The sequence below is a fragment of the Diceros bicornis genome, chromosome 7, assembly GCF_020826845.1.
Source record: "Diceros bicornis minor isolate mBicDic1 chromosome 7, mDicBic1.mat.cur, whole genome shotgun sequence".
NCBI classification, from domain to species: Eukaryota; Metazoa; Chordata; class Mammalia; order Perissodactyla; family Rhinocerotidae; genus Diceros; species Diceros bicornis.
Window position 1 is genome coordinate 38,855,399 of NC_080746.1, and position 14,344 is coordinate 38,869,742.

At 45.8% G+C, this 14,344-nt stretch overlaps 1 protein-coding gene across 1 annotated transcript in view; it reads right to left on the reverse strand.

The window, feature by feature from the left end:
- ENDOD1 (endonuclease domain containing 1) overlaps window positions 1–5,435 on the reverse strand; it is a 38,424-nt gene extending 32,989 nt beyond the window's left edge. The window contains exon 1 of the mRNA XM_058545381.1: window positions 5,088–5,435. Coding sequence (XP_058401364.1) covers window positions 5,088–5,387 — 300 coding nt within the window. The 5' untranslated portion in view covers window positions 5,388–5,435. The remainder of the gene's footprint in view (window positions 1–5,087) is intronic.
- Window positions 5,436–14,344: the final 8,909 nt, after the last annotated feature.

The window sequence follows — 14,344 nt, forward strand, 5'->3', positions numbered from 1 at the left end:
GGGCCCTTTAGGAAAACTCTTTTGCAGTTAACCAGATTATCCCCTGCACTTCAGGGCCACTGACACCTGAGCAACATTTATGTGGCCAAATATGAGCTCCCACTTGTCCTTTGATTGTTGGGAAGGAGAAATGGAGTGGAAATTAGGATTCCTATATAAACGATGAGAATTAAAGTCCTATGACCATTTATGCAGTGGATCCACTATGAGGTCAAAGAATCTCTATGGTGTATTGAAAGAGCACTAGACTAGGAACAAGTAGTCATGAGTTCAAATCCAATCTGCGTGACCTTAGGCACATCAATTAACCTCTCTGAGCCAGTTTCCTCATCTGTACAATGAAGAGAATGATATCTACCTCATAGTATTTTTTAAGATGAAATAAGTATAAGCTGAACATAAAGCCAGTTCCTTCCAGTATGCATGTTTATAAAATGATAGAGCCTTATACGTTGGCTTCTAGCATGAAGTGACAATGTACTTTGGAAAGGCATCACCAGTACCTTATCTAAAAATTCTTCCATTAAATGGAAAAAAGTTGAGAGATTAAAGATTTGAGGTTCCCTTTTCTAAACCAGAAGCCAGTTCTCAGGTCTCTGGAGCCTTGACTGGAAACCCTCCAAACCAGCTCCATCATGCTAATGGGGACATGTTTTCTCAACCTTCTGGCCTTCTCCTCATCCTTGATTTAAAGGTGACCACATTCCACACAGAACCCACGACAGCCCTCTGTTTTCTGTCCCTCAGAAGGTCCCATTTAAATTCCTCCAATGTGGGCAGACATGGGATCCTGTATCTGACATTAAAGTGCTGTTAGCCAGAGAAGAGATCCAGATCAAATCCTTTGGGGTAGTTCCAAACGCCAGAGCTAGGACTGATGGGGTCGGCTTAGAGGAAGGCTCCAGCTCTACATATGGAACATGTCTGTAACAGCGGCTGCCGGCCAGCTACGGGCAAGCTCCTGAGGCAGTAGGCTCCCCAGCAGGAAAGCTCAGGCAGAACATCTCGCCCGCTGCTGCCTGAATGACCCTCCTAACAGCCAATTATCTTACTTAACACTTACTGAGTGCTCTCTATGTCCTAGGCACCGGGAATACAAGCACGAATAAGACGCAGTCCTCAGCTCTCAAGGGCTCACAGTGGGGAGACAGACACATAAGCAGGTAATTATAAAACAATGTGGTAAGTACAAAAATAGAGAAATTACAGGAGCACTGAGGGGTGGACCTAACTCAGGAGTGGACCTGACTCAAGGGGGCAATTATTTCTGGAGGAGGTGACACTTCAGCAGTATTAAAGGATGGAGTAGGACGGAAGTGAGGGGCAAGATGGGGCAGTAAAAGAGCATTCGGGGCAAAAGGAATCAGCCTGAGCAGAGGAACAGATGTGACAAACATTATGGTTTATGAGAGGTACTCCATGCAGCTGGATAATGCTAGAACATAAAATATGAGGGTGGGGAGGAGTGGAGACAGGCTGGAGCTGAGACAGGAGCAGGGCGTGGAGGGCCTTGTAATCTGCATTCTGCAGGGTGAACTTTGTCCTGTAGGTGTGAGGCAGCCAACACCTTAAAGGTTTTAAGCACAAGAGCGACTAAGTTTCTATGATCTTTGATTTAGGAGTTTTGGTTTTTTTTTCAAAGGGAAACAGCAGGACAGCCGGGAAAGTTAGTGAATTGGCTTTGTGAGCCCCAGCATCAGTGCAGCCTGCCCGACTCACTGCAGAAAGCAAGCACCGAGCTCCTTTGGTCTCCTGCCTCTTCCTCCAGTGTCTGCTGGAGCTCTTGGTGACGCTGACCTCATAAAAAGGTGATGTGGGCACAAGGCGACCCAGCATTTCAAAGTACTTTGAAGAAGCCAGAATTCCACATTGAGCCCTGAGCATCTTTCCGCAGTGGGGACCTTGGCTGTGAAGCAGGCCTCAGGGAGCAGGCAGCAGGGGGTCAGGATCGCTGCAGTGTGCTCTGGAGACACTGCATCTCCTCTTGCAGCTTCTCCCCGCTCCCTCCTTCCCTCCCTCCCTCCTAATACCCTCTGGCTCCAGCTGACTTGATCTGAGGTTGGGTTGGGAAGGAGGGGCTGGTGTACAAGCCCATCTTGTAGGGAAAAGCATCCTGCCTGCTGTGCTCAGCCATGGGGACCATTCCAACCTCCCTAGCTGGGAACTCTGGCCTCCTGTACTTTTCTGAACTGCTGTACATCTCACCTCTGGAGCTGCCATTTGGAACTATTTCCCTCTCCTTCCCCACTCGCTTTGATGTCCCCAGACGCATTCCTCATTACCCACCCTCCAGGGGCCTATGTGACTTGGTTCTGTCCACTTCCTCTCTGCCAAATCATGCTACTTTGTGACTACTTCAATAACTGCATAAATAGCTCTGCCTCCCTAAGCCTTTCTTGATTACTCCTTCATACCTGACCCCTCCCTTCCATTATCCCCTTGATTCTGAACACTTGAGTAGACTAACCTACTCACTTGTACTAGTTGAGCTGTTCCAACCACTCCCCACACACTCATGCCTGACTCTGCATTTCTCACTCATGATGTTCCCTCTGCCTAGAACGTCCTCCTCCTTCTTGTCTCCCTTCTGAACTCCCCCTCATCCTTCCAGGCACAGCACAAACGTCACCCTGACCCTAAGGCTTTCCCCTGTCACCTCCAAGACAGATTAACTCTAATAGGACTTTGTTTACCTTTATTCAATTATGATTTTTTCCTTATGTCATAATAACAGCTAGTACTTTTACGATAGGCATCTCTCAGAGAACTTTATATAATAACTCATTTAATCCTCAAAACCACCCTGTTATTATCTCCAAGTCAACCTGCCCAAGTGTACAGTGAGTCAATGGAGGAACTGAGATTTGAACCCACCAAGTGTGGCTCTAATCAGATGCTATGCCACCTCTCCACCCAGCAAGCCTCATCTGCAGCCCAGGGAGCTCCTGTCCTCAAGAGCTACACTCTGTTCTCTGGGTACCCTAAGTGCCTAGCACACAGCAGGTGATTACTAAATGTGTTCCGGACTTAACAGAATTTGTTTGGCATGCATTCCCGTGTCTTCCTCATGAGTATGTTCTGTCTCCCCAAGCCATCCACGAGCTCCTCAAGGCACATCCTCAAGTCATCTACTATCACAGGTCCACAATCACAATGCACAATGAGCTGGGGGATACGCAGAGGCTCTAGGGGGTACAGTTGGGAGCAAACTAATTTTAGATTAATTTATGTCTTAAGTGTTTTTTACATTAATTTACAAAGGCTTTTTCACATGCCTGATCTCATAGCTCCTGACATTGACAGGATGTGGAAAAGGTAAGGAGACTGAGGTGTGGATTACTTGAGACCTGGCCAAGGACTCAGAGCTAGAAACAACTGAAGGGATTACAGCAGCCCCCCTTATTTGCGGAGGATACATTCCAAGACCCTCAGTGGACGCCTGAAACCGCAGATGGTACCAAACTCTATAAATACTATGCTTTTTCCTATACATACACATGTGAGGTGTGACAGCAAAACTAGCACAAATTTCTTTTTCCTTCTTCACTACTTCACGGATTGAAGGATTGTTCTTACTGTAGATCTTAGCAACCTCAGCATACAATTTTTTTCCCTATTAAGTCGAGAACTTGCACCTTTTCACTTAAAGGAAGCACTTTATGGCTTCCCTTTGGCATATCTGAATTGCCAGCATCACTACTCTTGTGCTTTGGGGCCATTGTTAAGCAAAATAAGGGTGACTTGAACACAAGCACTGCGATACCCCGACAGTCGATATGATATTTCATCATGCTACTCAGAATGACATGCAATTTAAAACTTACAAATTGTTTATTTCTGGAATTTTCTATTTAATATTTTTGGACCCAGGCTGACAGCAGGTAACTGAAACCATGGGAAGCAAAGCCGTGGAAAGAGGGGACTACCATACAGAGATTACAGCCCAGGGCTCTGAATGAAGCACCTGAAAGCTGGTCTCCTGTTCATGGTGTGGTCCTAGACAGCTGTGGCCATCAGGAATGGGCAGGCTGAGTGGGGCAGCTCCTCCCCCAGCGAGGGTGGCCTTGGCTACTGGGACAGGGGTGGGAAGTGGGTAGGAAGCTGGTGAGAGGCAGAGAACCAGCCAAAGGGGAACCTGGCTGGGTGTTCTAGAAAGGAGGCTGGCTGAGCAGAGGTGGGGCAGGATGTGTTAAAGCCAGTTCAGCAGGGCCTCCAGGGGCCTCTCGGAGTGTTTGGTCACCCTCACCAGACAGGACAGAACACCTTGAGATGTGACATGATTTGCAAGTGGGCTACCACAGATGTGAAAAGTCAGGAAAAACTGGTTTGTCCTTCCCATTGGTTGGAGGTAGTCAATGCTTCCCTACTATTTGTAACTATCCCATTGCATTTCTAAGAATCTATACCTTTATTTTATTGTCCTAACTCAACGAAACTTCAAATCAAATTTACTCGACGTCATGTGCAGAAGGGACGGATTTTCAGGCTCAAGGCCGCCTCTGCAGAAGGAAAGGTTTTCCCTAGTAGAAAGGGCAGTGAACTTCTAGCCAAAAGACCTGCCCCATCTTCCCAGCTGGGTAGTCCTCCACAAGTCTCTTCATCCCCCAGAACCTTGATCTCCTCTTCTGTAAAATGGGCATGAAAATGCCTACCCACGCCCAAAGAATTGTGGCAATGACCTGCGCCAAGGCCTGTGAGGTCCCAGCCTGGGCTTTCCGCTGATCTGAATGGTCTCCTGGCTCTCTGTCTCACGCTCCCCACTATTCAGGAAATGAATGAGACACTGCAGATGTCTGCGCCCAAAATGCAGGGAGAGCTACCTCCCGCTGGGGACCTCCCGCGCCTGCGGCTTAAGCGAAGGATCGAAAGAGAAGGCTCAGCAGGTCGCCAAGCTCTTGCCGCGGCTTTGACAGGGGGCGAGGTAGGCTGTAATTCCGGGGGCGCGGTGGGGTGGATCCGAAACCCGGGTTTCCTGACCCAAGGCACGAAGGCGTGGGGGCTGCCTTTCCCCGCCCTGCCCCTCCGGTGGCTGCAAAGCGCCCTTGGAGGCCAGCCCAGCGCCCGGGCGTGGGAACCACCTCGCTTACCTGCGGCTCCACCAGCCAGCGGGGCTGGGCGCCGCCGGGCGCGAGGCGCGCGGCACGGAACGCCGAGTACACGGGGATGCGGTCCCGGGTGCTGTACAGGGTGGCGAAGCGCTCGGCGCCCTCGGAGCGCTGACAGATCTTCACGTGGGCATCGGCCGGCAGCCCCGCAGGCGGGGTCTCTGCGTAGAAGAACCGGTCACATTCGCCAAAGCCGGCTTCCTCCTCGCCCACGAGCCGGCCTTCCAGCAGCCCCGCCAGGGCGAGGAGGCTGCCCAGCGCGAGCCAGCGCGCGGGGCCCATGGCGGCCTCTGCGAGCGCGGCGGGGCCGAGCGGCGGGGCGGCCGCGGCGCGTACTCTGCGGGCCGGGCGGGGAGCGCGGGAGGCCGCGGAGCCGGGCCGGGAGGGGAAGTCGCAACTCGAGCGCGGCGCGGCAGGGCGAGCGCTCGGCGGGGCCCGGCTGGGCGGCTCTGGCGGCGGGGGCGGGACCGCGTCCGGAGGCCGCACCTCCCCAGCACCCTCCCTCCCTGAAGATGGCTGCGGAGGCCCAGGGCCAGCGCTCTGGGATGCAGGCAACGTCCCCGGGGTTGCACCCGAGCTTGGACACGCAGGTCACCTGCCGCCGCGCCGCCTGGTCTCTGCAGTCCGAGGGGACGCGCGCCCCAAAAGTGGAAGGTCTGAGCGAGGTCGGCCGGATCGGAAGGGCTGGGAAGGGACGTCCCCTGGGCTGGGAGCCGAGAAGCCTCCCAAGTCGGCGCGCCCCAGGAGCCCTCAAGGATGCAAAGGGGCGGCGTGAGATGCTCTCGGACCTGGGGCTCTTTGGAGTGAGTGGGCAGAGACCCCCTCTGATATCCAATGAAAATTACTCTCCCCCTTCGCCAACGAAATGCTCCACAGCCCGCACGCTTGTGCAACCTTGATGTAGTTTTAGCCGATCAGAAGCCCCAAGACTCAAGTTAAGAAATCCTGTTATAGGAAGTTCCTATCCTAGGCAGACAGTACAGCCCTGCTGTGGTTTACTTGGTATGAAGCTTAGAAACGAAACCAATACCAAGAAAGAAAGGAGACCAGCCAACGTGGTTGGTTAATCGATTGGTTGATTCATCACTTCATTCGTCCCACTGAGCGTCTTCCCGCAGGCTGGGTACGGTGGTAAATAAGAACAGAATGCCTGCGGCATGAAGACGGCAGCCTAGTGGGAAAGCTTTTCATTAATCAAAGAAGCATGTTATTAAAGGAATAATTAAATCCTGAATATCCTATGAGAACATGACCCCTACGGGGGTTCAGGGTATGTTCTGGGGTTTGCCTGAAGAAGTGGCCTCTGAGCTGAGACCAAGAGGATGGCATTAACTAGGCAAAGAGGAAAACGGCATGTGCTAAGGGGTCTCCCAGGAGAAGGGAACATGCTACGTTGGAGGAATCTAAGGAAGGCTGGTGTGGGTAGAGAGCAGAGAGCTGAGAGGAGATTATGATAAATAGGCTAAAGGAGGAGGCAGGGGTGTATCATTCAGGATATCATAGGCCAGAGACCTTCAAACATTTTTTTGACAGGACTACAATGAGAAAATAAGTTTATGAAATAATACGTATGCTTACGATTGGCATTGCAATCTGATATTTCTAGTCTATTCTACTTTATTCCATTTTTTTAAAAAAATGCTGACAGTGACCCACAAAATTGTTTCTATGACCCACTAATGGCTCATGACCTACAGTTTGGAAAGAAATATTATAAATCGTATTGAGGATTTTGATCTTTCAACGGTGGTGACACAATCACATTTGCTTTCTGGGCAGAGATGGGTGAATTGGACTGGTCCAGAATGAATGAAGAAAAACATTTGCAATAATCCAGATGAGAGATGGTAGGTTGGACTAGGGTGGTGGTGGGAGAGAGAGAGCCAGAGCACCTACTCAGGGCCAAGTGCCTTTACTTTCATCTTGTTATTTAATCTTATTTCCCCAGAGTGCCACATGGGGAGCTGAGGACCAGAGCGTTTTGAAGCTTACCCGAGATGGCACAGCCAGTGAGTCCTGAGCCAGATTTGAATGAGACTTGTCTGGTTCCTACGCCTGGCCTTTCCCCTAAGTCACAGCAAATCCATCAAGTGAGTCTATAAAGTAAGAGATGAATTGTCAGGAGAACATATTTTGGAGCTTAAGAATGAATTCCTTATAGGTTTCAATGCCTGAAAATGTTGACTGGGCTTGGTCCCTAAGATGAAACCTAAATTTGTATTTTAATTAAAAAAAAAAAAAAAAGGCAGACACATATAGTGTGATGTCACAGGAGAGGCTGGACTTCGAGTCCCCTTTGATCTGGGGTTGGTGACCCTGGTCATCTAGTGCTTGTATCTCAGCCAAGTCATCCCACCCTTGTGGACCTCAGTCATGTTCTCTCATGAGGATGGTCGCTCTCCTAGGAGGCTGGGAGGATTACAGGTTTTATAGGATTTTTTTGTATTTATATTATTATATAGGATTTTACATGTTCCCCAATGTCGATTCATGTTGTCAACTATAAAGAACCACGTAAACACAATTAAACAACTAGCAAGCAATCCCTCTCCTCCCTATGTTCTTTTTCCGTGTTTCTATCATGGTACCTGTCATGTTAGGATATTAATAATCCCTGTATCTGTTTTCTCTACTAGATCACATACTCATGGGATAAGGGTGGTGTCATCTTAGTGTCTGGATCCCAGTGGCTACCACAGACTCTGGAGTAGTAAATGGCAAATGTGATGATTACGTTATATTTTAACAAATGCAGAAAATAAAATAAATTCCTGGTCTTGATGACTAAAGTATTTATATGACTTTGATTCACTGCTTCTCAAACTTTCTTGATCCCTGTCCCCCCATTGATAAGCGTAAATATCTCTGCCACTACTTCCCCACCGTCTGTGGCAGATTGTAGTTTTCCCCAGGCCCCTGACAGTGACTGACACACATACAGAGAACACTTGTACATCTCACAGCCAGGAAGCTTTTATCTAACTTTATTTCCTTTGGTTTACAGTACAAAACAATAGAGGTTGTTTTTGTTTGTTTGCCTTCCAAAAATAAAATTATATTATAATATTGAACTTACTTTTGCAAATTACAAATGTCCTCACCTCAAGACTCTGGAACACACTGCAGGGTGGGAGTGCCTTGATCTAATTGAAGCTTTTGCTGTCTGCTCATTCCAGGAGAAGGCTGTCTTTAGCAGCATCTTTATGTGTGATACATGGTCCATTGATAGCTCACTGCTGTCTCTCCAGTTGTTCGCCTCTAGTCCCTTTTCTTTCCACTGACTCTCTTTTCACAGCAGGGGGAGGTTTCAGACCAGATGCTCTTAGGCCTCTGCACTCACACCCATATCAATCCAAAATCTGTCAGTAGCTTTCAGCAAAGGCCTGAAGAGGAAAAGTAATGGCTGATGTGGAATAAAATGACATTCTACTTGCACTTCTGCTGTTTGGTTGGATCTGTCCCAAGTTATTTGAAAACATGAGCCAACTAGACACTTCAACCCCCAACCCCCACCGCCTCAACTCTCATACCCAGTTTTTAATCCCTTCATCCCCTCCAATCTATTCCCCAGCTGGAGTGACTTCCTAAAATAAATCTGATGATGTCATCCTACCCTTACAGCCCTTCAATTGCTCTCCATTTGTCTAAGGACCTTAGGACGAAGCCCAACTCCCTAACTGACCCCCATCCATGACCTCTGAGATCTGGCTCCGCCCTCTCGGGCCTCATCTCTTGCCACTCCCTCCTGGCTGTCTATGCTCTAAGCAGTACTCAACTTCTTGCATTTCCTCGAACATATCCTGCTTTCTCTTGTCCCTGAGGCTTTGTACCATAAACTACTTCCCTTGGCCTAGAATTCTCACTGTGCATCCCTATCCCTTCACCTCTTTCATTCAGCCTTTTTTTTTTTAGACACAATCGGGCTAAACATTCTGACAAGCATGCCTTCACTCCTAGCCCCCTCCTGCCCTACATGAGGTTAAGGGCCCCATCTAATTGTGCCTATTAGGCCCAGTATTTCCTCTGTATTATAATTGCTACTTTTCCCCTTAGACAGAAACATGGTGCCTGTTATAGGGTAATTATTCAATACAGTGAGTGAGCAAATGAATGAATGAAAGAAAAAAACCATCATCCTCCATGACACTTCACTTGGATTCTCATTGATCTAATTCATTCATTGATTTTCAAAACGTTTTTGTGAAATGGTGAGCTGACCATTGTGTTAGATGCCGAGTATTCAGGGGGAGCAAAGTTAGCCCTGGTCTCTGCTCTCATGCACTCCTGCCAGCAGCTCGTAGTACTACATGGGTAATCAGAATAGAAAGCAAAAGGTAACCGATCCTCTGCAAGCTGCTCTGCCTTAGACCAGGGAAGGGCAACGCTGGAGAACTTTCATGCAGCTGGTGAGTTCTGTAACATTGACTTCATGCTGTATCCAACTGCATTCCAGTGTAAGACTGACAAAGACCTTTGCACCACTGAACTTGAAGTAGGTAGGTAGGACAGACAGACAGACAAGCAATATACAATACAGTGTGAGAAGTGCTCTTTAAAGAAAGTACTGCATGTTATGAGGGCAGAGAAGGGTCACCTAGGCTAATCTGCGGAGGAAAAGCTCTGGAAAGACAATGATAATGGTGGAAAATCATACTTAATGACGAGACATGTTGAAACAATGGTCATAGACTAAAATAATAATTTGTAGGTTCCTGAAGCTACTTCTTTGACTCTTCTCTCTGTAGATTGGCTAGCACTTGTACTAAATTGACAATGAGGAAGTTAACCCCATTTGGGTTACTAGGAGAGGTGAGGAGGCTGAAGAGTAGCTCCTATTTGGGTTAGAATGCCTAGTTTATTTTCCTAGTAATGACTAAACCTAAGAAAGCATGCCTGGCTCAAACCTCAAGTGAGAGGCAGAAGGCCTCTGAGTCACAAGGGCTGTTGACACCCAAACCAATAGGAGGCTGAGTCATGCTCACCTGTAGTTGTGGGCAGAGCTGTCTTCTTTCTAGCAAAGCTAAACTTTGGATGATGTCTAAAAGTAATATTAGACAACTTCAGTTCTCACAGAAGAAGCATACATGTATACACATACACACTCTCTCCCTGTTAGCCTCTACTAAAAAAGGCACCTGGCCCATAGTACTACTGGGCACTGGGTTGTTCAGCTGTCTTATGGATATTTGTCCAAATGTTAGAGAATTACTTCATGCGGGAACAACTTTGAATCCCTTCATGCAAAGAAATATTTAAAATAATTTTTATGATATACCTCAATAAAAAATAAATTATTATATATAAAGATTTAAAAAATAATTTTCTGAAACTTTTTTTTTTGGCTTTCCATATCTATAGGGAGAAGAGTGTAGTGGTTATGAGCTTGAACTATGATATGAGCTAATGATAGAACCTACCTCCTACTGTTGTTTTAAGTATTAAATGCGTTAATATATCATGTTTCATGGGTTCTAAGACATGCATTTTCACATTTTAACATCTCTGAAATTGAGGTGCATTTTATTATTGATAGTGTAGCATAGTTTAATTGCCTCAGTGGTATGTAAAATAATGGTGCATCTTATAATCAGGAGTGTTTTAGACGTGATGAAATTCAGAATATAAAGAAGTTAGAAAAGTGCATAGCACGTAGAAAGCACTATATAAGTATTTAATAGATGGCATAGATATAAAATATTGATATAGCTCCTCTAACCTCTTCAAAGCCAATCAGTATAGCTCATTTTTAAACAAGTGTTTAAATGTTAAAGGATGACAATGGCAAATAATGACATGATTGGCCCATTCACCAGGAAAAAGAGAAGCTGCTCTTAACACCTGGCTTGCGGTTGGAGGAGACATCGGGCATCCATCCCTTTGTCTTAGCCAAGACCTCAGAAAGGTGTTATAACTGAGAGCCACTGAGACATGGGTTCCTAGGACAGGCTAGTAATTTGGTGCCCATTTAGATTGATATTCTTTACCTAATTATTTATTGGAGAGACCTAGGGCCTGAGACACGGCAGAGAAGTAGGATGTCTAACAATGGGGCTCAGTAATCTAGCCTTGACCCCAAACCTGTGTACACCAGCGAGCAAACTATAGCCCTACAGGCAACCAACCTCTCTTAGAAGAACAGTGACCATCTGGCTACTCAAGAGGGCCCTTTGGAGATTTCACACCCTTCCCCAAGTGGCTAATCAGAGTATTGTTTTCCAGTCACATATAGCACTCTCCCTAAGAGAAGATTCAATAAAGGTATTTTTTTTTTTTTTTTTTTTTTTTTTTGTGAGGAGATCAGCCCTGTGCTAACATCCGCCAATCCTCCTCTTTTTTTGCTGAGGAAGACGGCCCTGGGCTAACATCTGTGCCCATCTTCCTCCACTTTATATGGGACGCCGCCACAGCATGGCCTGCCAAGCAGTGCGTCGGTGCGCGCCCGGGATCCGAACCAGCGAACCCCGGGCAGCCGCAGCGGAGCGCGCACACTTAACCGCTTGCGCCACCGGGCCGGCCCCTCAATAAAGGTATTTTTAAAAATAACATCACATTTCCAGTTATGCTTTAGTAAACCCTGGAAACTGGTCCTTTGAGCCACTCCCAAGCGTCTTCCCACCAACCTTAATTCAGCTCAACTCCTGGGCCCCAAAAGGAGTCTGTCTATTCAGAGGACAGACACTCAGACATGAGTGAATATTGTATATTTAGAAAGCGGATCAAAAGGAGCTTCCCTGGCTTTTTGTTTCTTGCTGATTGCATGTTCCCTTTTAAAATGTATTCGACTGACAATATGAGAATGCAGAGCATTCTGGTTTAAACTTCCACATTTTAAATTTTATTCATTTTGAATATTCTGGATATTTTTCACCTGTATATTTTTATTTAGAACAAATATATATTGCCTTTGCGTTAAGAACGTTTTAAAAAACTTTCCAGGATAAAAGGAAACTGGAGTGCTCTTAACATGTTTATAACAGAAAGAAAAATTAGAAAAGTAGACTAAAAAATTTTATACATGGTATGATCACACTGTGTGAACATATGCAAAGAAGAAAGACTGAGAAGAGTTCAATAATTGTCTTTGCATGATAGGACAGGTAAAATTATCTTGTTCTATTTTTGTATATTTTAAATTTTCCATAGAGAAACTATCTTACAAGAGAAAAATAACAAAATACTTTTTTAAAGCAAATAATAAGTCTGGAAACCACTGTAAATTTAGTAAGTACAAATTTTAGAAAAACTCTCAGGAGGATTTCCTGTTCACTAGTTGTCCATAGATCATCAAGACACTTAGTCATTCTTCCTTGTAACACAAACGTGAAATAGAGGTTATGATGAAGCAAGAGGACCAAATCCACCTTCTCCAGATACGGATAAACTCCTTGGCTTGGCTCTCTTGCCTAACCCCTGTTAATATTTAGTGCTTGCAGTAGTCTGTTTGGGCTGCTATAACAATATACCGTTGACTAGGCAGCTTATAAACAACAAACATTTCTTTCTCACAATTCTAGAGGCTGAGAAGTCCAAGATCAAGGTGCCAACAGATCTGGTGAGTGAATTTCATCACATCTAAAACACCGCTGATTATAAGATGCATCTTTATTTTACATCCCACTGAGGCAATTAAACTATGCCACGCTGTCAATCATGAGTGGGCCCACTTCCTGTTCATAGATGGCTGTCTTTCCGCTGTGTCCCTACATGGCAGAAGGGGCAAGCGAGCTCTCTGGGGTCTCTTTCATAAGGGTACTAATCCCGTTCATGAGGGCTCGGCTCTTACGACCCAATCACCTCCTAAAGGCCCCATTTCCAAAAACTGTCACACATTAAGTTGCAAGGCATGAAATTTGGGGGGACACAAACATTCAGTCTGTGGCAGGATTGTTGAAGACAACAGTCTGCTCAGTGGGTGGAGGAGGTACATTTAAATTAAGTAGGTGGTCTCTTTCCTCCAAATACTGATGTGGATAGAGGAGAAGCTTATTCATTCATTCAACAAACACTGAGTGCCTCCCTCCCTCCTGTGGGCCAGGCTCAGTGCTAATGACTGGGGACACAGAGTGAATAAAATGTGGTCTTGGTTGTCCTGTAACTCATAGTCCAAGCTTCCTACAAGATCATCTCTGTTTTCAACATGGAACTTTAAACATTTATTTCAGAAATCCACCTGCCTAAGTATCCATTCTATTGTAGTTACTTATGACTTTAAAACAATTGCTTTTATTTTTATCATAAGAAAAAAATTAAGGGAACTATTCAGTCCTATCTCTGTCTGTATGTGTCCCCCTTACTCTGGGAATTGTAACATCTGGGAATTGTAAAAGAACCCCAAAAGTGCAGATGAATGGAAAAAGCGCAGGTTTGGTTTAAATATGAGCTCTGCCATTTACATGCTATTTGAGTTCACTGAGCCTTAAATCCCTCATTTGCAAAATGGGATTAATATCTACCTCATATTGTTGATGTGTGAATTAAATGAAATAATGAATGTGAAGCACTTATACTATAGCAAAACTCAATAAATGCTAGTTCATTTCTTCCATATAGCTCCTCTATAAGTAGGGGGAAAAATGCAATTACTAAAATCTGGGAACTTACAAGATGGGTATTTTAGGGCTCTGGTTTTATTTTCAGAAATATCGAGCTTAGTTTATAAACAGGTTAGCTGCAAGATTCAACTTCATGATTCAATTCCAAATCAAGATAGGAGCTTTAGAGCACAGAACCTTTCCAATACAGCCCTCCTGAGACCAAAAGACCCACGATCCTTTGGCTTTGACCAAGTCTCAGGTAGCCTTCCGATGCGCTAGTGCTGGGATCACTGTGGGGAGAAAATGCTCATTAGGACGATGTCTGTTGGCATGTGGCCACGTGTAGGAGGCAGCAGTCAGATAGACACAATCTCTCCCATGGGATGCAACATTAACTTCCACAAGGGTTCAGGCAACTAAATAAAAATTTGAACCAAAAAAAAGCTCGTTCAATAGGTATTAAGAAACACAAATGATCTTGCAGAAGTGAGATGAGAGCATTCTGAAGACGAGGGAGGGGCAAAGAAAGTCCCAGCAGTTCATGCTAAGACCCAGGAGATTCATGGTATATAACATGCTCTGCTTTGTCTAAAAAGGCTGTATTTTATTGAGAAGAATAGAAAGGAGCAGAAAGAACCATGACATTGGCCACATTCATTGAACTATCTACTGCCTCCTAAACTTGCTATCTGGTTCCTTGATTTT